This window comes from Camelus dromedarius, chromosome 19 (genome assembly GCF_036321535.1).
Source record: "Camelus dromedarius isolate mCamDro1 chromosome 19, mCamDro1.pat, whole genome shotgun sequence".
Taxonomy (NCBI): Eukaryota; Metazoa; Chordata; class Mammalia; order Artiodactyla; family Camelidae; genus Camelus; species Camelus dromedarius.
In genome coordinates this window covers 3264410-3288181 of record NC_087454.1, presented here as the reverse complement: position 1 = coordinate 3288181, position 23772 = coordinate 3264410, and the positions used below count along the sequence as shown (strand labels likewise).

General features: G+C 54.8%; 1 protein-coding gene across 5 annotated transcripts in view; it reads right to left on the bottom strand.

The window, feature by feature from the left end:
- Positions 1-1223: 1223 nt before the first annotated feature.
- Positions 1224-23772, bottom strand: part of FARS2 (phenylalanyl-tRNA synthetase 2, mitochondrial) — a 309951-nt gene continuing 287402 nt past the window's right edge. For all 5 annotated transcript variants that reach the window (XM_031435245.2, XM_010992409.3, XM_064476159.1 and 2 more), the window contains one exon: positions 1224-1520. In XM_031435245.2, coding sequence (XP_031291105.1) covers positions 1382-1520 — 139 coding nt within the window. In that variant the 3' untranslated portion in view covers positions 1224-1381. The remainder of the gene's footprint in view (positions 1521-23772) is intronic.

Sequence of the window (23772 nt, the reverse complement as noted above, 5' to 3'; positions counted from 1 at the left end):
CCAGGCCTCGGTTTAGAGGACGGCTGATCACACCTCACAGGGCGTTGAGAGGAGCGCTCGGGGGGCAGCCCTCGGAATGGCAGCCCCCCCGGGCCCGGCAGAGCGCCCGCACAAGCCCAGCCCTGGCCGTGTCCGCTGGGGTTCTGAGCCGAGGGGCCGTGCCTTGGTCTTCTGGGTGTCACCCACGCCCGGCTCATCCGGTGAGAGGATGCCTGTGAGTGCCTACCTGGTCCTGGAGATAAAAGGGACCTCTGGAAATGCAGGTCAAGGCTGGTTCAGGAACCCTCTGCTAGCAAACACTCCTGGAGCGGAGATGACTCATCACTGTGTCCGCCAGGTCAGATCCAGCCTCCTGAGGAGCAGCACCCGTGGCCCCAGGACCCGGGACAGCGACTCGGCCGGGCGGTGGTGCGGCCTCAACTCCCCTGAAAATCCAAGGGAAAAGTCCTGGTGGGGAACAGGGTGAAACGACACTGAAGCCATCCCTTCCCGCTGGAGCAGCTGTGCACCCCCGCGCCGCTGGCTGCTCATGGCCACCCTCGTCGAACGTTCACCCCGTCACTCACGGTCCTCCACCAGCCACCAGCGTCACACCAGGGACGGGATCTGATCGTGACAACGGGCCAGGAGTGAAGCGGCAGACTACAGAGCACCCGGGATGGGAAAAGGGGAACATCAAAGCCCCTCTTCCTCCTTAAAGGTCGCCTCGGAAAGCAGAGGCCTCCCGTTAGGACACAAGACCCTCCCGGGCTTCAGGGACCTGGCCCCAGCCTCCCTGCCTCTCCCTCCTCTCTGGGGGCAGAAGGCAGCTGCGCCCAGGCCCCGGGGCCGGAGGCCTGGCTCCAAGCCCCGGCTGGTGAAAAGCCGACAGGCGCCGCCCGCTCAGAGATGTGACTCCCTCCACCATTTGTGCCCTGTACACAGCCTGCCCCTTGCACAACAGAAAAAGAGGAGGCAAGGAGAAAGAAATGGAAGTTGATTTGGAAAAAGCTTCTAGGATCTGGAGTTTCCGATGTCCCTCTGTGTGGCTTTGCTCGTTACACAGGTGGAGGAGCCTGTCAGGTGAGAAATCATGCCCAGTGTTTATACTTTTATGGAGCCCAGGGACCAATTAGGCACAGAGCGCCAACGGGCAAAGCCCTTCTGAAAGGACTAGAAGGTAACTCTTGTATTACTGTTCCTTTTCCCTCGCTTTTTCCAAATAAAAGACAAATGCTATGTCAACAGTTTCTCAAGAGCAATTCTTTATTTTCTGAAAGTCCTAAAACTGACCCATTTATCACAAGATGACTGATGCCTCCACCCACAAACAATATGTTTTCCTCTTTCATTCGGCAATTCCGGAGCCCCGGGAGGACCGGGGCTGGAGGAGGCAGGGACGTCAAAACCTGCCCTCCACGCCCAGCAGCCGCACGGCCGCCTCCTGCACGGCCTGGTGGATGCGCCCGACCTCTCTCTGGGACAGGGTGCGCTCCATGTGGCGGTAGGTGATGCGGTAGCAGTGGCTGGTCCTGTGTGTCCTGGAGGACGGGAGAGAAAGGCAGGTGAGTGAGGGACAGGTGTGCCACCCGTGAGAGCCCAGAACAGACCACCGACGTGGCACTACAGAGACAGCACGGTCCTGCGTGTGTTCCTCACAGACTTGGGGTGGGGGAGGCAGAAGCCAACTAGACTGATCGAGGCTGCATAATCGAGGTCTCCGTGGACTGGCTGCATCCACGTCCCTTGGACGGAAGCTTCTCCCAGACCTGAAATCCTGGGCCAGCCCATGTTATTCCACTTCGCTCTTCTCGTGCCCAGGGCAACGTCTAGTATACAGCAGGTGCTGCATAAAAACCACTGAACCAGTGCTAACACGATCACCGAACCCCTGGGTGGGAACCTGCTTTCAGGCCTCGCAGAGGCTGGCCAGCCTCGCACAGCCCTGCCGGGTTACTGCGGCCCCTGCCCATGTTCAGCCGTGCTCTTCTCTTCTCCTCTCGCCCCCGCCTGTGACAGTGATGGAGCCAGATGCGATCAGTGAGGACACAGCAGAGGCGAGCAGCGGGCAGTAAACACCAGGGCGCCCCAAGCCCTCAGCCAACATGAGCCTCATCCCCTCCCACGGCCAAGGGACAGCACAGAAGCCACAGGGCAGGCCCTGGGGCCAGTGATCCAGTCCACACCCAGCGGTTTCCTCTCGGGGCAGCCCTGGCTAGTTGCAGCATGGAGCTTCAGTTCCCTCACCTACAAGAAGGTGGCTAAGAGTCATGTCTACCACAGAGGATGGCTCAAAGCAGAACCAGAGGGTGAAGCACACAGAGCGCGTGGCCTAGAGCCTGGTGCACCGTGAGAGCTTGGAAAGCGGGGCCTCTTCCTGTGCGTGTGCGTGTGTTTTAATGGAGGCACTGGGGGCTGACCCCAGGACCGGTGCGTGCTAAGCACGCGCTCTACCACCGAGTATGCCCTCTCCCTGTGGGTCTAAATGAGGTGAGCGGGGAACCCGCGGGAGCAGCAGCGAGCTGGCAGCCCAGGCCGTGCTTCGGTTCCCGGGAGTGAAGCCTCCCGCAGAGCCCAGGCCCCCGGGGACAGGGCACCGTGCCCGATGCACAGGCTGCGTCCGTGCCTTAAGGTGCTTCCCCAGCAGGTATGCCCGTGTGCTTCAGGCAGACCAGACAGGCTCCTGGGCGTGCTGGGGTCCTGTGGGAACAGTGTCCCCTGCAGAGGTGGAGCCCCGCCGGGCCCTGCTGCTCTGGCCTCTCGCGGTGGCGGGAGGCCCTGGTGCGGAGGAAGGGCCTCTCCCTTGCGGCTCCATCAAGGACGGACGCTGCCAACACCCCGGGGTCCGAGAGACGGAGGACTCCAGGGGATGAGAAATTAGTTCAGGAGCAAGAAAAAGGGGGGAGGGGCTGAAGGTGGCTTGATGGTGACGCAAACATCCACTAGACAGGGTCTCGGGGCCTGGGCGGCCTGCAGGTGGTGACTGAGCAAGGCTATGAGGGTGGCTTCCTGCAGGGGAGGTGCCGCCCCCCAGCCCGGCGGGAGTGCGCCCTCCTAGCTCCCTCCCCCTGACGCACGCAGGGCCTGAGGGCAGCGTCCTCGCCCGGGCTCCGCGCTTCCAGGCCACGACACAGGTCCCGATTCTCAGTTTCCTCCCCACTGAAAGAGGTAACTGACCCCATCGGCCTTTCCCAACTGCTATGGAGACACATTCAGAAGGTGGAGGGGCTCTGAACCACAGTGGGCCGCGTGAGGTGACAGTGTGCTGAGGACAGTCTCATTCTGTGTTTCTCGGCGGCTCCCCCAGGCCTCTCCGAGCTGAGAAGCAGGTGACACGGCCCGGCCCCTCTGCAGGTGGAGGCCTCCCGAGGTGAAGGGAAGCGCGCAGCCCCTTGTTTCTGAGGGCTGCGCGGAAGGCCGCTCTAAGGGTTCCTGGGATTCAAACAGTTTTTACAAAACACTGTGATGAGTTGGGTGCCAGTGAATCACAAACATATGGATTAATTTGAAAAATTGAGAGAAACAGTATTTGGCAGAACACATGGCGGTGATTCAGTGATTCAACTGAAAATCAACCAGGTCTGCCTTTTCCCACCGCCGCTGGTGAGAGCGCGCAGGGGGTTTCCTTTTGTTTGTTTTCTAGAAACTTCTGTTTGGAGCTTTCTGACGGGGGACGTACCCCTGTCCTCCTTTTGCAGTCGGGGACCAGAAGCCGTGGAGCTGAGCACGGTCTGAGCAGAGGACCAAGCCTCTCACCCTGAGGAGTGGTCCAGCCGCAGGAAGCCCGGGGCTGAGGCTTTTGCAGCTGATGGTGGAACAGGTGAGGCGATGGGTCCCTCTAACGGACGGCAACCCCAAGTGTCTGGGTCAGGGCCCTTTTGATCCTTTTATACCCTCCAACTTGGCCTTTTTTAGCCCAGAAGCTTCTCAGTCTTCCCTCTGCCACGGGCCCCACTGTCTGAGAAACAGCAGTGAACACGCACGCCGCGCCCGTCCACACTGCGCGCTGTTCCGGGTCCTGCACGCACGTGAACCCATTTAAGCAGCCCAGCCCTGCTGGGCAGACAGCACCACCTTCCTGGCACACACACGAGGAAACCAGGCAGAGAGAGCAGAAGGCACCTGGCCGCGTTCGCACAGCTAACAAGCGGCAGGGCCGGATCTGAAGCCAGCAGCCTGGTGGGGACGCGCAACAGCGCAGCCGCCGCGGAGAGCAGCCCGGTGGTCCCTCCAGGACTTAAGCCGAGTTACCGCAGGACCCGGCAATCCCGCTCCGGGGGGCGGGCCCACAAGAACTGGAAGCAGGTGTTCAAACAAAAACTCGAGCAAGAATTTTCACAGCAGCGTACTCACAACAGCTGGAAATGGGCATGTCCTTCTGTGGGTTAACAGATAAACACAGCACGGAGAGGAACAATGGAGTGTTATTCAGTCATTAAAAGAAGTGAGGTACTTATACAGGGTGCATCACGGATGCACCTCAAACACGCTGACAGGAGCCAGACACAACAGACGACACCTGGTGTGGTTCCACGTCCGTGAAGTGTCCGAGCAGGGGAACCGGTACAGACGGCCAGCAGACCGGTGGAGGCCAGGGCCAAGGGAACAGAAACACTCACGTGAAAAGACACCTGCACCCTGACGTGCACGGCAGCATTAGCTACGAGAGGCAAGATGTGGAAGCAGCCTAGGCGTCCACGGACAGGTGACTGGCTAGAGAAGACGTGTTTACACACAACGGAGCTTCAGTCGGCTGTGAGAAGGAACGAGACACTGCGGTTCGCAACGTGCATGGGCCTGGAGGGTATTATTCTTAGTGAAGTGGGTCGGACAGAGAAACACAAATACTCTGTTATCACTTCTATGTGGAATTTAAAAAATAAAACAAATGAACAAATGTAACAAAACAGAAACAGACTCACAGAGGGGGTTGGAGGGGAGGAGGTGGGGGAGGGGCAAAGTGGGTGGGAGGGACTAAGAGGTGCAAACCACGAGGCGTGAAACAAGCGAGCTGTAAGGACGCAGCGCACCGCGCGGGGAGTGCAGCCACTCCTCTCTGCTCACCCTGTGTGGAGTGCAACCCACAAAAAGCACTGAGCTGTGTCGTGCACCTGGAACTAGCACCACCTTGTACGTCAACTGTACGTCGATGATGAAGAAGCACCGTGAAGCCCATTGCTGCTCCCCAGGCAGCAGTGTACCTGTGACAGACCTTCTGAAGGGACGGGGGCCATCAGGCATCCCTGGAGAGAAGGAACAGCAGGTCAGAGCGCTGGCGAGGCCGTGGCACCACGCCTCCACATCCGGCCACGTGGCTGACCCTGGCTGGCACACGGGCTCCAGACCTGAGATCACACCCTCCCCAGACGCAGCCGACACCCAGCTCCTGCAACGCCTGAGATGTCTGCGTTTCCCTCGGTGACCAGAGCAGCTCCTTCGCGTTCCCTGGTGGGGGTGGTACACGGGGCACCTCCCAGAATGGGTCACTGTGCCCACTGTCCCTGCAGAGGCCACCCACCAGGCAGGGCTTCCTCCAACTGTCCCGGGGCAGGTTCTGTTTTCAGAGTAATGGGCAGTGGGACCCCACATCCGCTTTTGCCCGTGGGATGCCGAAACTGTCTGATGCCCAGCTGGCCGTGCCCCGGTAGGTGCAGGTGCTCTCGTGGGAGGCCTGACTCCAGAGAGGGGACAGTGGGATGGGAAGGGGATCAGAAGCCAGCTGGCTACAGAGGACACGGGGTGTGGGGTAGGGGAGAAGCCAGATCTTGCGCCTGGAGCCCTGGGTTCCACCCCCTCCTCCGTCCTTTGCTGTCTGTGCGACCTGAGGATGACACCTGCTTCCCAGGCTGGTGCTGACTGATGCGGGGTGTGTGCCAGTTAAGGCTGATGGAGACCCCGGCACCGGGGCTGCAGGGCAGGGGAGGGACGCCGTGGGAGGGGTGGGGCATGAGCACATGGGGGGGCTCTGGCTGGGAAAGGGGTGAGGAGTGGGAGTCAGGGAGAGAGACGAGTGACTGCTCAGAACTGGGCACTATTTTAAAAAGTGCTCTGGAAACTAAGCAAATCAGGTCCCCCCTCTACTTTCCCTACATTAAAAAAACAAGACCAAAGCGAGAGAAGAAAGTGAAAGCCTGATAAATAAGACTGAGGGTCCAAAGACTCTGGCCCCTCCTCACGAACTGCTCCGGGGTTTTCCAGGACAGAGGCCTCCTTGGCTCAATGCAGGAAAGAACCCAGACCCCGCCGGAGCCCCGCCCAGGCCCAGCCACAGCCCTGAGACCAGTCAGGTGGTGAAACCGAGGGCTGGCCGGGTTCCTCTGGGGTCTGCATGGGGGGGGGGTGCTGGCCGGAAGACAGAGGAGATTCTGGAGGGAGTGAGCTGGTCAGAGCTCCCGCAGAGCCCGCAGGGTGCAGGGAAGGGGTGATCTGGGGGGACTTCTAGACAGGCTGACACAGGGATGCAGCTCCCTTTGCGGTACTCGTGGTGAAACCAGGGGGCGTGGGCTGGCATCATGGGGGTGGGCGTCCAAGGAGGATGTCCTGGAGGAGGCGGGTCTCGGGTGGTAACAGGCCCTCTGGACACCTTCTTGCCCTGCCCCCCTCATCTGCCTTCTCCCGCCCCTCCCCTATCGCACACTCTGCAACTAAGAGGTTTGTTCTCCCTGTCAGACTGCGCGGCCGTCTCAGGCATGCCACTCCCAAGGGGGCCGCTCCAGGGCACCTCCCCGCCCGGCAGCGCGCGGACATCACTGCCTCTCGCCACTCTGTGGTGCTGCTGTGATTTTTCCCCAGAGGGGTTTCTGTTCCTTGGAGTCAGTCAGAAGAAACCGGACCAGATGGCTCCCCTGACAGTCACTGCCTTGGGAAGGACAACTCCAGTCCAGGCCCTGATGGGGTGGGGGGGGCGGGGCCGGGAAAGAGAAACCTGCTTTCCAGCCTGCCCCTCCCGCACTGGCCCCGAAGGGGTCCTAGGAGACACACGCTGCGCTGTGTAGGCCAGACACGCCTCTTCACATCCACACACGGCAGGTCTGTGGGGAAGTTCCCCTCCCCCGTCTTACTTCCATCAGTCCCTGTGACTCTCCTCGCCCTTCCAAGGGGGGTCTCAGCCCCGGCCAGGCAGGCAGGAAGTTCTTGCCCTCGCCTCCTGGAGGGTGGGGCCAGTGCGCCCCGTCTCCCCATGCACGTGAAAATAACCGCCTCGGGGAAATTTCCCATCGAGTCTTTGTGGATGCAGGAGACGCAGCCTCGCCGAGCGCCACCGCTTCCCAGACACAGGACCTGGGGCCAGTTCGTAATCGCTGACCCGGGCTCTCATTTTGAGACACAGACAAGGGACCACAGGGCTATGTAAAGTGCTTAGCAGAGCTCAGGCCTCCATGAACAACTGGTTATCACTACTTCTGCAGCCGAGGGTCCCAGAGCCTCAGTTCGGGCCGCGCAGAAGGGCCCTGGCGTTAAGACAAGTCACCTGAGCCCCAGCCTCCTCCTCTGCATACAGGGACCCCAGCACGACACAGGCTGCAAACGGAGGGGCCTTGGAGACGCCGTGTTAGGTGAGATGGGGCAGACGCAGAGGGCCCAACGTTGCCCAGCTCCACTGACACGAGGCCCGTGGAGCTGCAGGTTCACAGGGACTGTGGAAAGGAGAACGGTGGTCGCTGGGTCTGGGCGGGTGGAGGGCAGAGTCAGTGCCTAAGAGGGACAGGGTCCCAGCCAAGCAAGATGCAAAAGCTCTGGAGGTGGACGGCTGTGACGGTCGCACAACCACGGGTAAGTACTTTAATGCCGCCGAAATGTACACTTGAGAAAGATGAAAACGGTAAACTTCATGTCATGCATATTTTATCACAATAAAAATTTTTTTTGAGGAGGAGAGTTGGCCCAAACAACCCAGTTGACTATTACTGGAAATGGAAGCTGGGAATCCACATGTACGTTAAAAATTAACAAACAAAAAACAATAATAAAAACCCCACCAGACCACTGCGTGCAGCAGGACTGTCACGAGTGGCAGTGCGGTTCGCTCCCACTCCCCAGATGGCTCGCTCATCCCCTCGACTTCATTAAGTTAGTAACCAGGCTGCCCTGCGCTTCCTACAAACGGGTTTTAGGACCATCGGCTCAAAATGCTAAACAGGGCTTCCCATATGTGAAAAATCCTCTTCGACGATTCCATTGTCTTCCAAACCACCCTCCTACACTCCTGACAAACCTGAAGGAACGTCTCCTGTTGCACAGATTTCCAGAGCTCTGCGCTTTTCGGCTGTGTGGAAAATTTAGAAGAGGTTTTATTTTTCTCCCTGGCTGGGTTGGCCCAGCCCAAGTCAACAGAGCTAACGTGAGCTCTGCGCTGGGGCGCGGCAGCCTCCTGAACGCGCTGGCACCCGGTGGCTGAGTAAGGTCACAAAACACAAGATTTGGGGGAAGCCAAGTGCTACATTTTCAACTCAATCAACTGATCAGCGATTAGTTATTCTGTGCTGAGGCAAACACTGCAGGAAATTCAAAACAGGGATATGAATTGCTCAATCAATACATAAATATTCATGGCAGCGTGAGGGGGAAGAAATATCCCCAAATAAGACAGGAAGGATCAGGCTAAACATCCATCTCTTTGGGGGTTGACACTGATGCCCCAAAAGATAAGGAACAGGACAAAGCTGTGAGCGCTGAGTGTTAAATAACTTGGGGGTTAGACAAGGCGGGCACGGGAGGTGGGGTTCGATCCAGACCTTACAGGTGGGGAGGGTTTGGGCAGGCGAAGGGCAAGGAGCATATTCGAGGCAGCGGGTGACACACACGGCTCTGGTGGGGGTTGCTGAGTGTATGTTCCAGGTACAAGTGGTCCAGCGAAGAGCCGTCTGGAGGATGCCTGGATTTGCGGGGAGAGGGTCGGGTCCAGTGACAGCAAGAAGCTGGCTCTGGTTGTGACATGTGTAGCAGTCTCACAGGCAAGAGCCCATGGGACAGGGCCTGGAGGTATGAGACTGGCACACGGAGAAGTGGTGAAGGGAAAGGCCACTCCTGCAAAGTTACAGACAGAATCGTGAGCTCGCAGGGACAGGTGGAAGGGAAGCTCAGTGGCTCGTTGCGGGTACAAGGCACAGAAGTGGGGGGCAGGGGACTGGGGGGTGGCTGAGGGCTACAGAGGAGGGCCTGAGTTTCCCAGCTGAGAAGCCTCAGCTGAAAATCCATCACGAGGCAATCAAGCCAAACCAGAGTCGAGGATCAGGTCCCCACGGAATCCCGTGAAAGGCTGGCAGGACCTTGCTCTGGGCAGTTTCACTGCTCCTAGAGACAGGCCCTGAGCTAAGCCCAGATCTCACGCCCCCAAGCAACAGAGGGTCACCGAGCTACCGCGGTGTACACCATGTCGCCCATGTGGTTTTAGGACCAGCCGGCCAAGAGCATGCTGTAGGCCGCCCTCCACCGCGTTACTCAGGAGCAGAATTACCCACGAGTGTCACGCCGTGGAGCGAGCAACGGACGGAACGGGCTGATTACTCCAGGAGAGACTCAGTGTCCAGTTACCCGTGAAGGAAGTCATATCAGTAAAGAAAAGTTTATACACAATTCCAGTGATTTATGGTTATTTTGCACATGCTTTTCAGAAGGGACTCTCCAGGTCTCATTAAAGCATCACCTCTCAACAAACAGTGAGTGAGGGACTGAGGGAGAGAAAGGCGAGGCTGGGACGTGGATGGGAGGACGAACTTCCCCTACACATACCATTCTAGGCTGGGCCACAGCAGCGATGGCTTCAGTAAGTGCTCAGCATCCGAGCAGCACATTTTAAGGCATCACAGAACCCAAGGTCAGGAACCACAGACTTCCTGGTCCATGCCTGAGTTCTCTCTGCAAAGCCCGACACTGGATTGCTTCTGGGCAGCCCACACGGGCTCCCACAGCCCAGGCAGAGAGGGTGCTCCCCTTACAGGGAGCTGGTAACGGCTTCCTGTGTCTCTCCTGCTCGGTCCTGGACTCACCCCAGTTCTCCCCCCACCCTGCCCCAGGACAGCCCCGCAGACTCTTCAGCTCATAGTCAGCAGCCTGATGGCCCTGGTGGGAACTTCCAGGACCACTGGTGGCCAGAGTGGGAGGGGACCTTGGGGGCAGCACACGTCATGTTTAACATCACTGCCTGGGAGGCTGGACATCTGTCTGTCTGCCTGTCCATCCACTCCATTCATTCATTCATTCATCAAATAAAGTGAACATCCACTATATGGCATGTGTTCTACTGGGTACTGAGGACCAATGGTGGCACAAAACAAAACAAGCCAGACCTGATCTCACAAAGCTGACAGCATGTCCCTCGTAATCGAAGAATTACAAAGTCAGGAGAACTGCAGTTACGCTGAAGGGCTAGAAGGAGAGGCACACGGAGCCACGAGGTGACACAGAAGGGCAACGGTCTTAGATGAGGGTCTGAGAAAGTTCCTGTGCTCGTGCCAGTGGGCTGAGGCCCCACGGCGGGGAGGGGCTCACTGGGCGGAGGGAGGAGGGGGGCGGGTGGTTCCACCCCCTGGCAGGAGTCCAGGTAGAGGGACTGGCACATAGCAGAGATCTGAGTTCAAATCTCAGTTTCCCCTCTCCTGAGCCCCGTGATGGTGGTCAGTCTGCTACCTTCTCCAGGTGCTGGCTTCCACGACGGTTCTGCAGGTCAGGCGGGGGAAGCCTTCGTGAGCTCAGCCCTGGGTCGTCACGAGAGCACCATCACCTGAGGGCCTCATGGCCTAGGGGCTTCTTGTTTTAAAGCATTAGAACCCCAGTCTCTCTCCCACGTGACACCCTTCCTACATGAGTAGGACTGTACCATAAAAAGTGGAATACGAATTCACTAGTCAGTACGACTTAGCAGAGAAACCGTGGGAGTATAAAGAAAGAAAGGGCAGAAGAAGAAAGAAAAAAAGACTTTAAAGGGAAGAAAGATCTATTACGTATTAAGTGCCAGGCACTTGAATGTTTCATCTTATCCTTATTATTAGTAGAAAATACGGGGTTGTTGCGGGGGGAGCCAGAATGAGGGGAAACATCAGGTTGATGAAGGCAAAGTCAGACCCAGAACACACAGAACACGGACGTGCAGGTAGGAACTGAAGAGAAAAGCCTGGTTTAGAACTTGCAGCCGCGGTGAAAGACGCCTGATCAATTCCAAGGCTCCCACTGTCCGAGAGGAGGAACGGTCACAGTTCTTCAGGGAAGGAACCCCACCCCGGGGTTGCCGGCGAAGAGGGGTGTGCAGGCGGAGGCCTTGATGAGCAGTGGCCGTGACTGCTGCTCCCCTGGTGCGCCCAGATGCAGCCTCGCATTTAATCCTCATCACAGCCCCGTCACCACGGGGTTTACTTCCCCTGTTTCGCAGGTGAGAAAACTAAAGCTCCGAGAGGTTAAAAGTGTCTTCCCAGCCACTCAAGTGGAAGGTAACACAGGTGGGATTCCAACTTAGGCATCCAGCTGCCTCCAAAGCTATGCTGAGTGCTGGGCCGGGGGTGCCGTCTGACTTAGTGGCCAGCGCCTCAACCATAGCTCTATCTCAAGGCAGTCGTGGGTTTCATAAAGTTGTTCCCTGGATGAAACTTGAGGGAAAAGCTCTAAAATGTACTTTCGTGAAAAAGCAATTTTGTTTGGAGCCAGGGAGGTGGGCAAGTTCAAGCACACAGCCTTTTTGGTGGCCTGGCTATCTCTGTTACTTGGATAACCTACTGACCTCTCCAGGTCTCAGTAAAACAGAAGCCATGTTATTTGTCCGTAACTAGTCCCTCAGTTAGGAAATACTGGAGTCACGTGAGCAAAGTGTTGTCAGCAGCTTGGAAGAAAAGCCAAGTCAATAAACCATGTCACAGTATGACTGAGTTGTGGTTGTACATTTTCAAACTTAAAGAAAAAAAGCAGCCCTTTTCTGGTTATTTTCTTACTTCAAAAAAAAAAAAAAAAGGCATCAGGCTTACATTTCTGATGTACTGGAGAAAAACATAATCAAGTTTCTGAAGCTGAATTCTGTCTGTTATAAACGCTTAGGCGAGATTCAGTAAGACTGCCCATGAGCTGATTTCAAAGGCAGAGGGTCAACAAGACACCTCAGGGGTGGGCTTGCGGGCCAGCGTGACGCTGCCACGCCCTGGAGAAACCGTGTGTGCGGGCCAGCACCTTCAGGCTCCCCCACTTGATGCCGCGTTTTCCCCAGGCAGAGGAATGAGTGCAGAGCTGGGCACAGTATGCGCTCTGGACAGACTGCCAGGACAGGTGATCACAGAATCTGTCTCTTGCGCTATCACAGTCTGTTCTAGGTACAGCAATTAGCTCGGAAGAGGAGAGAGGAGAGCCGGGAAGACTGCAGGATGATGGCAGACTGTGACGAAGATCCTGCGGTTCCATGCTCCCAGATGTGCTGAGTAACATGTAAGAACAGTGGCTTTTTTTAAAAAAAAAGTGGATAGTTGAGTAGCTTGTGAAAGAAAGGGAAAATCTCTGGGTGCAAAAAATTAAGAAAAAACCCACAGGGTAAGTGCCTGATGCTCAGCTGTCTAGAGCAGGGAGCAGTGTCAGTTACCGTAACCTTCAGTTTGGATTCCGATGTCCACCTGAGAACGGAAGATGAAGGCCTGGGTCCACGTGAAGCAAGACGTTGGCACGAAGATTCTCACACAAAGCTGGAACTGTAAAGGGCTGTGTCCTTGATGTGACAGTAGATTAAGAAATGCCTCAGATCCCCACGCTGAGAAGTCAACACAAAACTGGTCCTGGAACGGTGTGAAGCCTAGGATAGCCAGGACACCTGGCAGGAGAAAAGGCAGACCAGCCCTGGAGAAGAGGCTCAGCCCATGGAGTCACTTCAGGAAAGGCCTTGGTGAACGTAAGCTCACAGTCAAAACACACAGAACATGTGAGGAAGCCACCCACGATGTGCCAGAGTCACTAGATAAAAAACACAGAAGCATTAGTCCCCCCCCCCCCCAATTTCAAATACAAGACTAATCCAAGAGTGTTTAAAATGATTAAAAGTTAGACACTTAAAAGTGCTTAAAACACTTCAAGACATCAAAGATATGAAAGAACATTATGAGAAAAGAACAGTGGGTCCAAAAAAGACCTATATAGAAAATGTATACAAATAAAAATATAGTTATCATTTAAAAATCAGTGGAAGGGTTAAACAACAGACTAGATACAGCTGAATGGAGAATTAGTACACTGGAAGGCAGATCTGAGGAACTGCTCAGAATGCAGAGAGAGGAACAGAAATGAAGATGTGAGAGAGGGTCAAGACACACAGGACACACTGAGCATTGGAAGAAGCACAGAGGAAGAGAGAGGCAATATTTAAAAACACAATGGCTGAGAAATTTCCAGAATCAGTGAAGTCCTCAGACTCTGGAAGCACAATAAGTTCTGAATGGGATTAAAAAAAAAAAAAAAAAAGTCTGCCCTGAGCACATCACAGTGCAACTGCAGAATAACAAGACCAAGAGACGACCTGGACAAAACTAGAGAGAAAACCAGAGACCTGACAGAGGAACAATTAAAATCCCAGGGGACTTCTCAGAAACCACACAGGGGTCCAGAGGTGATGGAATGACACCAACAAAATGTCACCCTGTGTTAGTCATACTCAGCTGAGCTGTTGTTCTGGAATAATGACAAAATGAGAACATGTTCAGACAAAGTGAGGCAAAAATGAGAACGTTTACCACTCAACACATGCCATGAAAGCCCTTTGACAAGAATAGTTCGAGAAGAAAACGAAAACATCCCCGGACGATAGGATGACAGCTTAGATCATGACGGAGCAGAAGCCAAGGTCACCCTCCATCCGAGCTGTTCTAAAGCTCAGGCTTCAGATGTCCTGGTTTCCCAGGGAGAGGCTCCATCTTGGATGGTATACCAGATGCCCTAAGTCAGAGTCAGTAGCTCAGGAAAGCTGAGCCCCTGTCCTGGTCGTTACCAGCAGCCCCAGGCGTCCCACAGAACCTGGCTACTCGTGGAAACACACCGTGAGGCAGGTCAGCAGGAGGACTGAGAGCCCAGCTCTGGAGTCACGCAGACCTGCTCTCCACACACACCAGGCGTGGCTTCTTCCTGGCACGTTACTGACTCTCTCCAAGCCTACTTTCTGACACCTTTAAGCAGGGCCAATAAAACATACTTTCTAGATATACGAGATAAGGTTCTCACACAACGCCTGGCACAAAATTAAAACTCAGTAAAAGATAGCGCTTACTACAATTCACACTAGCGCTGTCAACTTTGTTAATTTGTTTAATGAGCAGTGCCAATATTAAGATATTTAGATTAATAGAAAGTTACAGGTCCTCAAATTTACTTAAAAAGAAGAAAACAAACGAGAGCATTCACGCTGCTTGTGGTGTATTATTGGGCGCAGGGTGCCAGGCGCTGTCCATTCATCCTCACCCTGGCCCTGGCCCGTGCACACCCACCTGCGGGACATCTGAGCAGCCCCTCTGCTGGCACCACCACGGCGCTGGTGCAGGCTGGACTCCGCGACTCTATACAAACTCTAGGGAAGTGGCTGGCGAGTCTCCCTCTGAAACACCGCACTGACTGTCCTTGATTTGGAAACTACATCCCAGTTGGTTTTCTTTTTTTTTTTTTTAAATCACTCTCTGCAGTTATCTCTGAGCACAGGAAATCAAAATAGAGCAGAGAGAAAAGACAGGTCTGCTGTGCCCTTTTCAGCAGAGAGGACAAAGCCATGAAATTTCTATGCGTGTCAACATGGGGAGGTGATGCCCAGGTCACTCGTGGCTCTGTGCCCGGGCTGGTCACTTTACAATTCATTCAAATATGCTCACTCACTTAGCCTCCAGGTATACATACAGGTCCATCCCAATAACAAAAATAGCAACTCACAGAACACGGGCCAGTGTGCAAGCAGAAGAGCTGCGGAGGGGTCTAGGGTCTGTCGGCAGATGCGGGCAGAGCTCTGGAGCTGGAACGGAGGCACCAGTTTTGTCCTGGGCCCTCGAGCATAATGGCAGAGAGGCCCCTCCCTCCTTGCCACCAGCCACAGACGTCGACGCCCAAAGCGGGGCCCTGCTGGCCACCTGCTTTTCCCAGTGTTTGCCATTTCAGAACGTTTCCGCACAAACATGGTTTTCTCTCTCTCCTTTTCCCTGGTCTCCCCTCTGCCTCGATGCCCCCCAATCAAGGAGGAAGGGACTTCCAGGTGCTGAGTAGCTACTCTGATTTGGGCACTTTCATTAAAACTCTTCTGTACTTTTCAAAACTCTCTTGCACAGCATCACTCCACAGTAACGGCAAGGGGACTGAGACCCAGAGGGGCTGCGTGACCCGCCCACCTCACCTGCCCTGCTTGCTGGGCAGGGAGGGTCTGCAGGGGCCTCTCCAGGACACCCTCTACCCACTTCCTAAGACGCAGCTCTGGCTAAGACATGGGGGGCGCGGGGTGGGGAACACGTGGAGTTGTCGGGAGGCTCGGTCCCTGCAGGGTAGCCTTTCCCTAACCCCCTGAGTAACCCCAAACACGCATCTCTCGTCTCTGGGCCTCATGACCCTTCTTGAATCCCTCACGATTCGTCTTCTGGTCCTTCACGGGGCCTGGGTGGTCACTGGGATCTCCGGCTGCTCTGACCATGAGCGCCCCAGCTCATGTATCAATCACAGGTAAGGACAGAGAGACGCAGGGACCCCGGGGAAAGCACGCTTCTAACTCGCCAGGGCCCCCACCGTGCGTCCCCGCGCACTCCAGCCACGGTAACTGCTGATGACAAACAAGCAGATCGTGGGCCGGGAGATCGGGCTGTCTGAGGCGTCTGGAGCCAGGCTTTACTATAGACGCTCTGAGTAAGTAGCTACAAAGCTGCTAATTGGATTCGGCACGTTGCTGAGCCACTGTCAGCCAAGATCAAGTCGCTCTGCACAGACGGGGAGGCCCGTCCTGTCAGCAGCTGAAAACATCATCCCTGTGATGAAAGAGACCTGGCACGCAGAGAGCCTGGGAGCAGCTCTCACAGTTCCCGACGGGTAATTAAAACCCAACCGACCACAGTCAGAAAGCACCCACCATGACCTTATTTTCCATTTGTCTTTTAATTAAACACGCCCCAGGATTTGCTTTAACTGCACGCAGATTTCGATGTGGACGGCGGAGAAACACAGGCTGGAGGCTGATGCGCTGCTGGCGACGTCAGAGGAAGAGGGTGGAAAAGAGCAGCTCACGTGCCTCGTGCAAGTCCCGGGCCCCTCCCTCCCTCCCCGGGACCGCTGCCCGCACAGCACAGGCATCGGGCAAGCCCAGCCCTTCACACAACCACCTCTGGGCACAGGAAGGGTGCCCGGCAAAGCGGAGCCTGGGCAGAGCTGGTGGCAGACGCTTTTTACTCTTCCAGCATCGACAGGGTGGGAAGTGGGCCACACCATTAGGTATGGGTACCGTTAGGTATGGGTTCCGTTAGGCCATAAACAGAGACATCTGCTAGGGCATCAGGCACAAATGGCAGAGGGGCAGGGAGTAAACTGTAAATGGAGGAAATGGACTGAGCATCCTTTCTCCTGATGTCAATGGCTTATTACAGATAAGCAGCAACTTAGTGCTTGGCAAGTCCGTGCTCCCGGGTGGAAATCAGGCCATGGAGCAAGGGCGGGGACTGAGGGTCTTTGGGGTACACACTGCCTGGTGCTCCAGGTCCTACCAGCCTCCCCCCCAGAGCCAGACACAGACAGGAGGGGAGCACTTACTCATCTACCTCATTGTCTGGAGTCGGCATGGAGGGGGCACCGCACTGTCGAAGCTTCAGGAGGAGCCATCGTTGGAACTAGACTGATGGACTCTCTTAAAGGACTTCTCACCGGACCGGGTGCTGCTGAGCACAGAGCTCACACGGTGGGTCACCCTGAATCCTGCTCTGCTCACCACGAGAACGCTGCCGGCTGCATGCTGGGAACTGCTGCATTTTTATTATCCATCAACTACCAAGTGCCCAGGACAGCAGCACCTGATCCCAGGCTGGACGACACCACTTGCCAATAAGCTAAAGTGGACACTGAAAAGTCCAATCTTACTGGCTTAAGTCACGTCATCGGCTGCTTGTGGCTTTGCTTCCTGGACTGACATACCAAGGAGGGTTAACCTCACGATTTCCCAAAATAGTTAAAAATCACGGAGGGAGAGTCCTTTATGGAGAGTTATGTTCCGAAATACCATTTATAAGACAGTGAGTTTGTACCTAGAATGCATGGTCCAACCCAGAAGCAATGTTGTACGTGCTGTTAGGATTCCAGCCCAGTCTCTCAAAACACACCTGACTTACTATGTTTATGAAGTTCATCTTAGCATGAAAAGATGAAGCAAAAGCTTCTAGGCTGACTTAAAGGGGGCTTTAGCTAAGCAATCCCTGAAACGGTGAGAAGACTTGGAAATCCTCTAAGGATGGGTGGCCGAGACAGAGGCGGGAGATGAATTGGAAAGTTGAAAAAGAGCCTGTGAATGGTCATCTTTAACTGACCTTGCCTTCCTCCTCAGGCAGGAATAAGAAGTCACCTCCAACTGCCTGTCCCCAAACCCGCGACTCCGCCAGCACTCACACCCCTCCTCCCCCCTTTCTCATCCATCCCTCCGCCCGCCGGAGCCCCAGCACAGCGATCTGTGTTCCACTGCCTTCAACTGGGACCTTGTCTACCAGCGATGTCATCTCTCCCCTGTGTCTGCAGTGCTCCACCTCTCTGGGCCCTTCCCCGCTCTCCCACCTGTATTTACACAAGCCGAGGTCTAGTCCATCTTAAAGACATGCTCCCTTGGGCCTCAGCTTTGGTTACCGTGTGAACTCCGGCCTCCCCATCACATCCAAGCTTCCTGCAAACGTCTACCTAGCTGCCTCCAGGTCCCCTTGCCCCCTTGCTTTCCGGCCCACTGAGTTGTGTCTGGTCGGAGGATGAGGAGGGGCGGAAGTCCAGCTCGCCCTGTTCACCATGTGGGGGGCTCGGGCTGCGCCCCAGGAGAGGGGCGCCTGGCCGCCAGCTCCTCTGAGGGCACTTGGAGGGCTGCGGAGAAGGCCCGTCTCCTTCCTCCCACACACCCGAGACCCCTAACCTTCCGTCACACAGCTTGTCACTCATCCCGCAGGTCTTGGCCCTGAAGCTGCTCCTGTGAGTCCTCCTTGTACGTGTCAGGCGTGCGCTTGGCCACTGAGCTATGCCCCCCGCCAAATTAGATACTTTTCTTATTTGCATTTTAGGTGTTTGACTAAAGTTAAAATTACTGTAAATCTACATTAACTAAATTTTAGTTTTACTCCACTTTACATCACTCCACCTTCCTTTCTACCCCCTGAAATGACTTGAAAACAATATTCAGAAAAATGACAATGCAAGTAGCTTACTCAAGATTGCATATGAAGTCAAATAAATAATTAATTCTCCCTTGCCCTGCACTGCTGGGCTGTGACGTCCATCGCTTGTCTGTGCCTGCCCCCAGCCCCCACTAACTCTGGGCAGGCAGGACGGCACCAGCACGATGTGTGGGTCACTGGAGTGGCTCAGGAGGTGCGAGCCAGATGGCAGGAGAGCAGACTTCCTTACAGGCGGAAGGCCTGCTGGGGAGCGAGCTGGGCAAACAGCAAACCCCCCCACACCCAGGACCCTCAGCCTCCCAAGAACTGTTCCCCGTTTACATCAGGTGGGGTCCACGTGCAAGTGTGGACTCAGGTCTCCGGGTCCCTCATCAGCAACAATCCCCTCTTCCCCAGGGCGGGGGAAAGGGCCTGCCAGGAGCTGCGCCTCGGCTACAACTTTGAGAGCGGGAGGACACATCTCCTTACGGACTTTTGGCTTCAAAAACTGTAAAAAAAATACTGGGAGGAACAAGTTTTCACACTGGGAGTGAAGCTTGAAAGCTCCTTTCACCGTGGCCTGAGGGCGGGCACAGCCGGGCCAGTCTTCTCCAGGGTCCGGTAGGGCCCAGCCTCCTCCTGAGCCCTGAGCCGGGAGCTGACAGCGGGAGGCCAGGGCGGGGTGCGGGGTGGGGGGGAGGGTCACCAGTACCTCTGAGTCCGTCCTGTCACTGTTTCTGGTGCCCCTCCTCCAACCCATTGTCCCCGCTGCAGCCCGTGCGATCTCTTAAGCACACAAACTGGATGGGTGCTATGCGTACCACGCGCAGTCACAGCGCCCAGCTCTTGGGATGAAGGTCCTGCAGGTCTGGCCCCGCCCACTTCACTCTCCTCACCGCCCCCCACCCAGTGCAGGTGGAACACATGACCTTCCTCCTCCTCAAGGCACACATGCTGCCCGCTGTCTGGGACGCTTCCCTCGGGGAGGGGCTAGTCTGAAGAGGGTTAAGTTGGAGGAACAGGTACCGTGGGACTCACCCCGTCAGGGCCCCTCTGCATGTGCGCCCCCCCACAGAAGGTACACTGTAGCTGTAAATTGAGCTGTAGCCCCTCATTTCACCGCATCAATATTTAAACTGTATTTGATCGTCACCTGTCTGAGTCCTGTATCTGTTTCTTAATTGCATCGGAACCCAGTGAGGGAGAAAAATGCCATTTTACTGGTTCTCCTCAAAACATCACAAACCCAATCAGTCCCTGTTCCAGGCCAAGCACATGCAAGGTCAAAAGCAGAGTAGCCAGGACCCACCACGTTCTCCCACAGGCAGCACCCGCCTGGCACCTGCTGAAGGAGAGGCACTCAGTACTGGGGCAGCAGCTGAAGGGACTGACTCCTGGTCACCGCTCCAGGCTGCCAGGGACCAGGAGGGTGTCTTGGAAGTTAGCCTCCCTGAGCCTCAATCAAGGTATTAAGATAAGATGACCTACTATATATACACAATGGAATACTACTCAGCCATAAAAAGAATGAAGTAATGCCACTTGCAGCAACATGGATGCACCCAGAGGTGATCACACTAAATGAAGTAAGCCAGACAGAGAAAGACAGATACCACACGACATCACTTATATGTAGAACCTAAAAAAGAAATGATACAAGTCTTATTTACAAACCAAAAATAGATTCATGGACATAGAAAACAAACTATGGTTACTAAAGGGGAAAGTGAGGGGAGGGATAAATCAAGAGTTTGGGATTAACAGACACATATTATTATATATAAAATAGAAAAAGAAAAACACTAAGCACCTGCTGTAGAGCACAGGGAACCATATTCAATTTATTGCAATAACATGTATGTATGTATATGCATAACTGAATCGCTTTGCTGTACATCTGAAACTAACATTGTAATATAAACTACACTTCAAAAAAAATGAAAAAAAAAAAAAAAGACAAGCTGACCCACTGCATGTGGTACACTTAACGCCTCGTCAGACACACGTTCATAATCAAGGTGCTTTCTTTCTATTTTCAGTTCTACTCCCCACCCCTGATTCTTGCCTGTGGCCTGGAGGGTGGGTGCCCGGCTCTGCCTGGCCCTCACCTTTCTTGGTGGGAAAAGAGTCAAGTTCTCCCAGCACATCAGGAGTGAGGTCTGAGAACCCCAAAGCTCTCCAGGGCATTTTCTCTCCACAGTCCCCACATTTAAGCTGGCTGCGCCCTTGGTACCAAACAAACCATCCTTTCCGCTGGAAACGAGCCCTGAGACACACTCACTTCTCTCTCTTGCTCAGCACGGGGGGTAGCACTTGCTCTCTTGGTCGGCTGTGAGCAAAGGTTCCAGGACGTCGGCGGGACACGGAGGGGACAGGACCAGAGCTCTGGGTGGCACATCTGCCTGCTCCCACGCTAGGAGTGGTGATAGAAGGCGGAATGCCGGGTGGGTAGAGGGGACGAGGGGGGAGGGAGGGAGGGGTCTCATGGGAGTTTCATTTAGGGGAGGGGTGGGGACGGAACTGGCTTGTAGGCAGATTTTTGAAAGAGACTATTTGTTAAAGCCATTTCAGATAAAGTCTTGGTCTTAAGAAATGGGACAGGATAAAGCAGAGAATATTAAAGAAAGGAGTGAGCTTAAAATTGGAGAAAATGGAGGCTTTAGATAAAGATTTTAAGAACAATCAGTCTCTAAGTTCAATAATTGAAAAAAGAGAGGCACCTTAGAAATCTAACTTAGATTGAGAACCCAATATATTCAGTCATCAATGAGAAAAGATTATTTGGTGACAGAATAAGGGCTGCTGGGTGACTGTAGGCCACTGTCCCCTGACTCTCGAGTCGCCTGCACAGCACCTGAGCCTTGCTGCAGGGCAGGGTGGGTGCCTCTCCAGCACCCCTCCCATCTCCCGCATGGTGGTATCCAGCCCCTGATGGTCCCAGTGGTCCCCACCACTGGTGTCTGTGTCCGTATGTGGCTCCCCACATCACACCAGAGCTGGCCTGTCTGACAAAAGAACATGGCATACGTGACAGCGTGCCACCTACTTTGAGACCCCACGTCTGACCTCAAAGCAAATCCCACCAGCTCTGGCTTCCACACGTATCCAGAACCTGACCACTTCCACCACCTCCACCACCGCCACCCGAACCACCGCTGTCTCTCATCTGGACCATCGCGAGAGTCTAGCTGGTCTCCTGCTCCCACTCCTGCCTCCACGGAGCAGCCAAAGTGATGCTGTTAAAACACAAGTCACAGCACGTAACCTGGGCCCAACCTCCTAAGATTTTCCCGCTTCATTCAGAGTAAAAGCCAGTGCCTTTCACTGGCCCACAAGACCCTGTGACCTGGCGCCCCGTTATTTCTGACTATTTCTTACAATGCCTGGTATCTGTCTCTCCCCAGCAGAACAAAAGCGGTATGCAAACAGTGCATTCTCTTTAATTTTGGGCACTGATTTGGTTTCTGAAAAGGCGAACAGCAGGTGCGTAGTACACATTAGCTGATGCTGGTGCCGATTGTTAGCAAGCCACACGCACTGTTTGGGGCACTGACCCGAACTCCCTTGGTGCCCTGCGATAAACATTGCACTTTCCTTCATTCCAGCCTGTGGAATTGGCTTTACTGCGCTCAGACGAGCGGACCCAAGTTTGGGTCAGTAACAAGGGGACAAAGGTGAATACGACCTCACCCTGCCTTAGGATGCTCCCCACCTCCCCCCGCAGCAGCTCCCTGCCTGGCTTCCTCCCGATCACGCCCCGGGCCTCCCCGGCTAAATCTAGGGAGAGGCCGGGCCACTTCACTGAAGCCCAGGCCTAAGAAGGGGCTGTTTGCCAAGAACTTTGGTTTGAAAAACCTAACAGCACCATCCACCCTACTTGGCCAGGGACTCTGAATGGTGGGAGCTCACTGATAAGGGGCACAGAGAGCCACCCACCGTCTGGATTACCCTCGGGATAAGCACACGGGATAAGCAGCAGCACACGGGATCGCACGCGCAGGCGCGCGAGTCGGGGACCAGCAGTGTGGAAGCTGTGCGCACGCGCATCCTCCCCACTCGGCATCTCAGGACCACCGTCCTGGTTCGCAAGTGGGGCTCTGACTTCTAGCAGGAAGCCTGCCCGGCTTTGGGCTGCTCTCGGCAGTGCAAACACGTAATTCTCTGCTGGCTGCCAGGGGACTTAAGGTATCAAACAGATTACTCTGGTAATTAAAGCCAGGCAAGGGGGCATCAGGCCTGAAACGTATTTTTTTGTCTTTTTAAATTGGAGAGTCTAAACAAGGGTTAAAATACAAATTGGAGAGGCGTGTCCTGATCAGTCTGCCTCCTGATTATAAGGCAGGCAGGATGGAGGCTGGTTCCACATCCCAGGCCTCTGGGGTTCCTCTCGGGGTGAGCCGTTCCCAGTGTTCTCCTCTGACCCCAGCCCACAGGGTCACACGGGGCTCCCTTTGGTGTAAAAGACCCATTGATTAATTTATGCTCCTATTTGCAGCAGTGAACATTCTGTGCTTTCTTCAAACAGACCATTTTTCCTACCGAAAAAAGCTAATAAAGAATCAATTACAAGGGACACACACAAGTAGAAACTGGTATTCATCTGTGCGGGGTACCTGCTGGAAAACAAAAGGGTCATTAGACCACTGGCCCACACAGTGAAGTGTGTGTACTGAGGCTCTCCCACCACGGCCGTGGGTACGTCCCGGCTCTCAGACGAAGGGCTCGTTCCTTCCCAAAGGAAGGAAAAGGAGCGGAAGGCGAGGCCGTGGGTGGGGGGCAGTCATCCCCTCGCCCCAACGGCCCCGGGACCCACTCCGCAGCTCGGGATCTCCAGGAAATCTCGTGAGAGGCCATCTTCCCTGATAAATGGGCATCGCGAGAGCCTGAAAGTGGAGCAGGGCTAATAATAACTTCCTCACCGCGCTAGCCCTGATTCAGAACTCTGTGTTATTTTTTTAATGGCTCTTTTTTAGGATGCCATTTTGCGGGTCTATTTGTGGGTGTTAATTACAGCGTAAATGTTACAGATCATAAACACCACTGCTTTTCCTCGAGACTGCCAAATGGTACAGATAAAGTTAATGATGCGACGAGGCTGGGGAGAAAGACCGGGACGATGGCAACTCTGTTCTCTGTCTCCAGCATTTAATCACCAAACACAGATAGATCGCAACTGGGGCGCCTTCTTCACAGTCCTCACACCTCTACTCCCTGCACAGGCAAGTGTCTGCAAGGGAAGGTGTGTTTGAGGGTGCTGCAAATCAGGAAGAGGAATCTGGCAATAAGATTCGAAACAACTACATGTATGAGGGAAGGAGAGGAAGCAGTCAGGGTCATGGGAAGGGAAGAAGAAGCAGCCAACCAGCCAAACAAGCCGGAAAACAAAACAAAACAATAGAAGGAAAATTCTGCTGGATGAGAAACAAGAGGAAACGTCGCACAAGCAAGAAAGCCTGCACATCTCCTAAAGGCTTCCTACCAG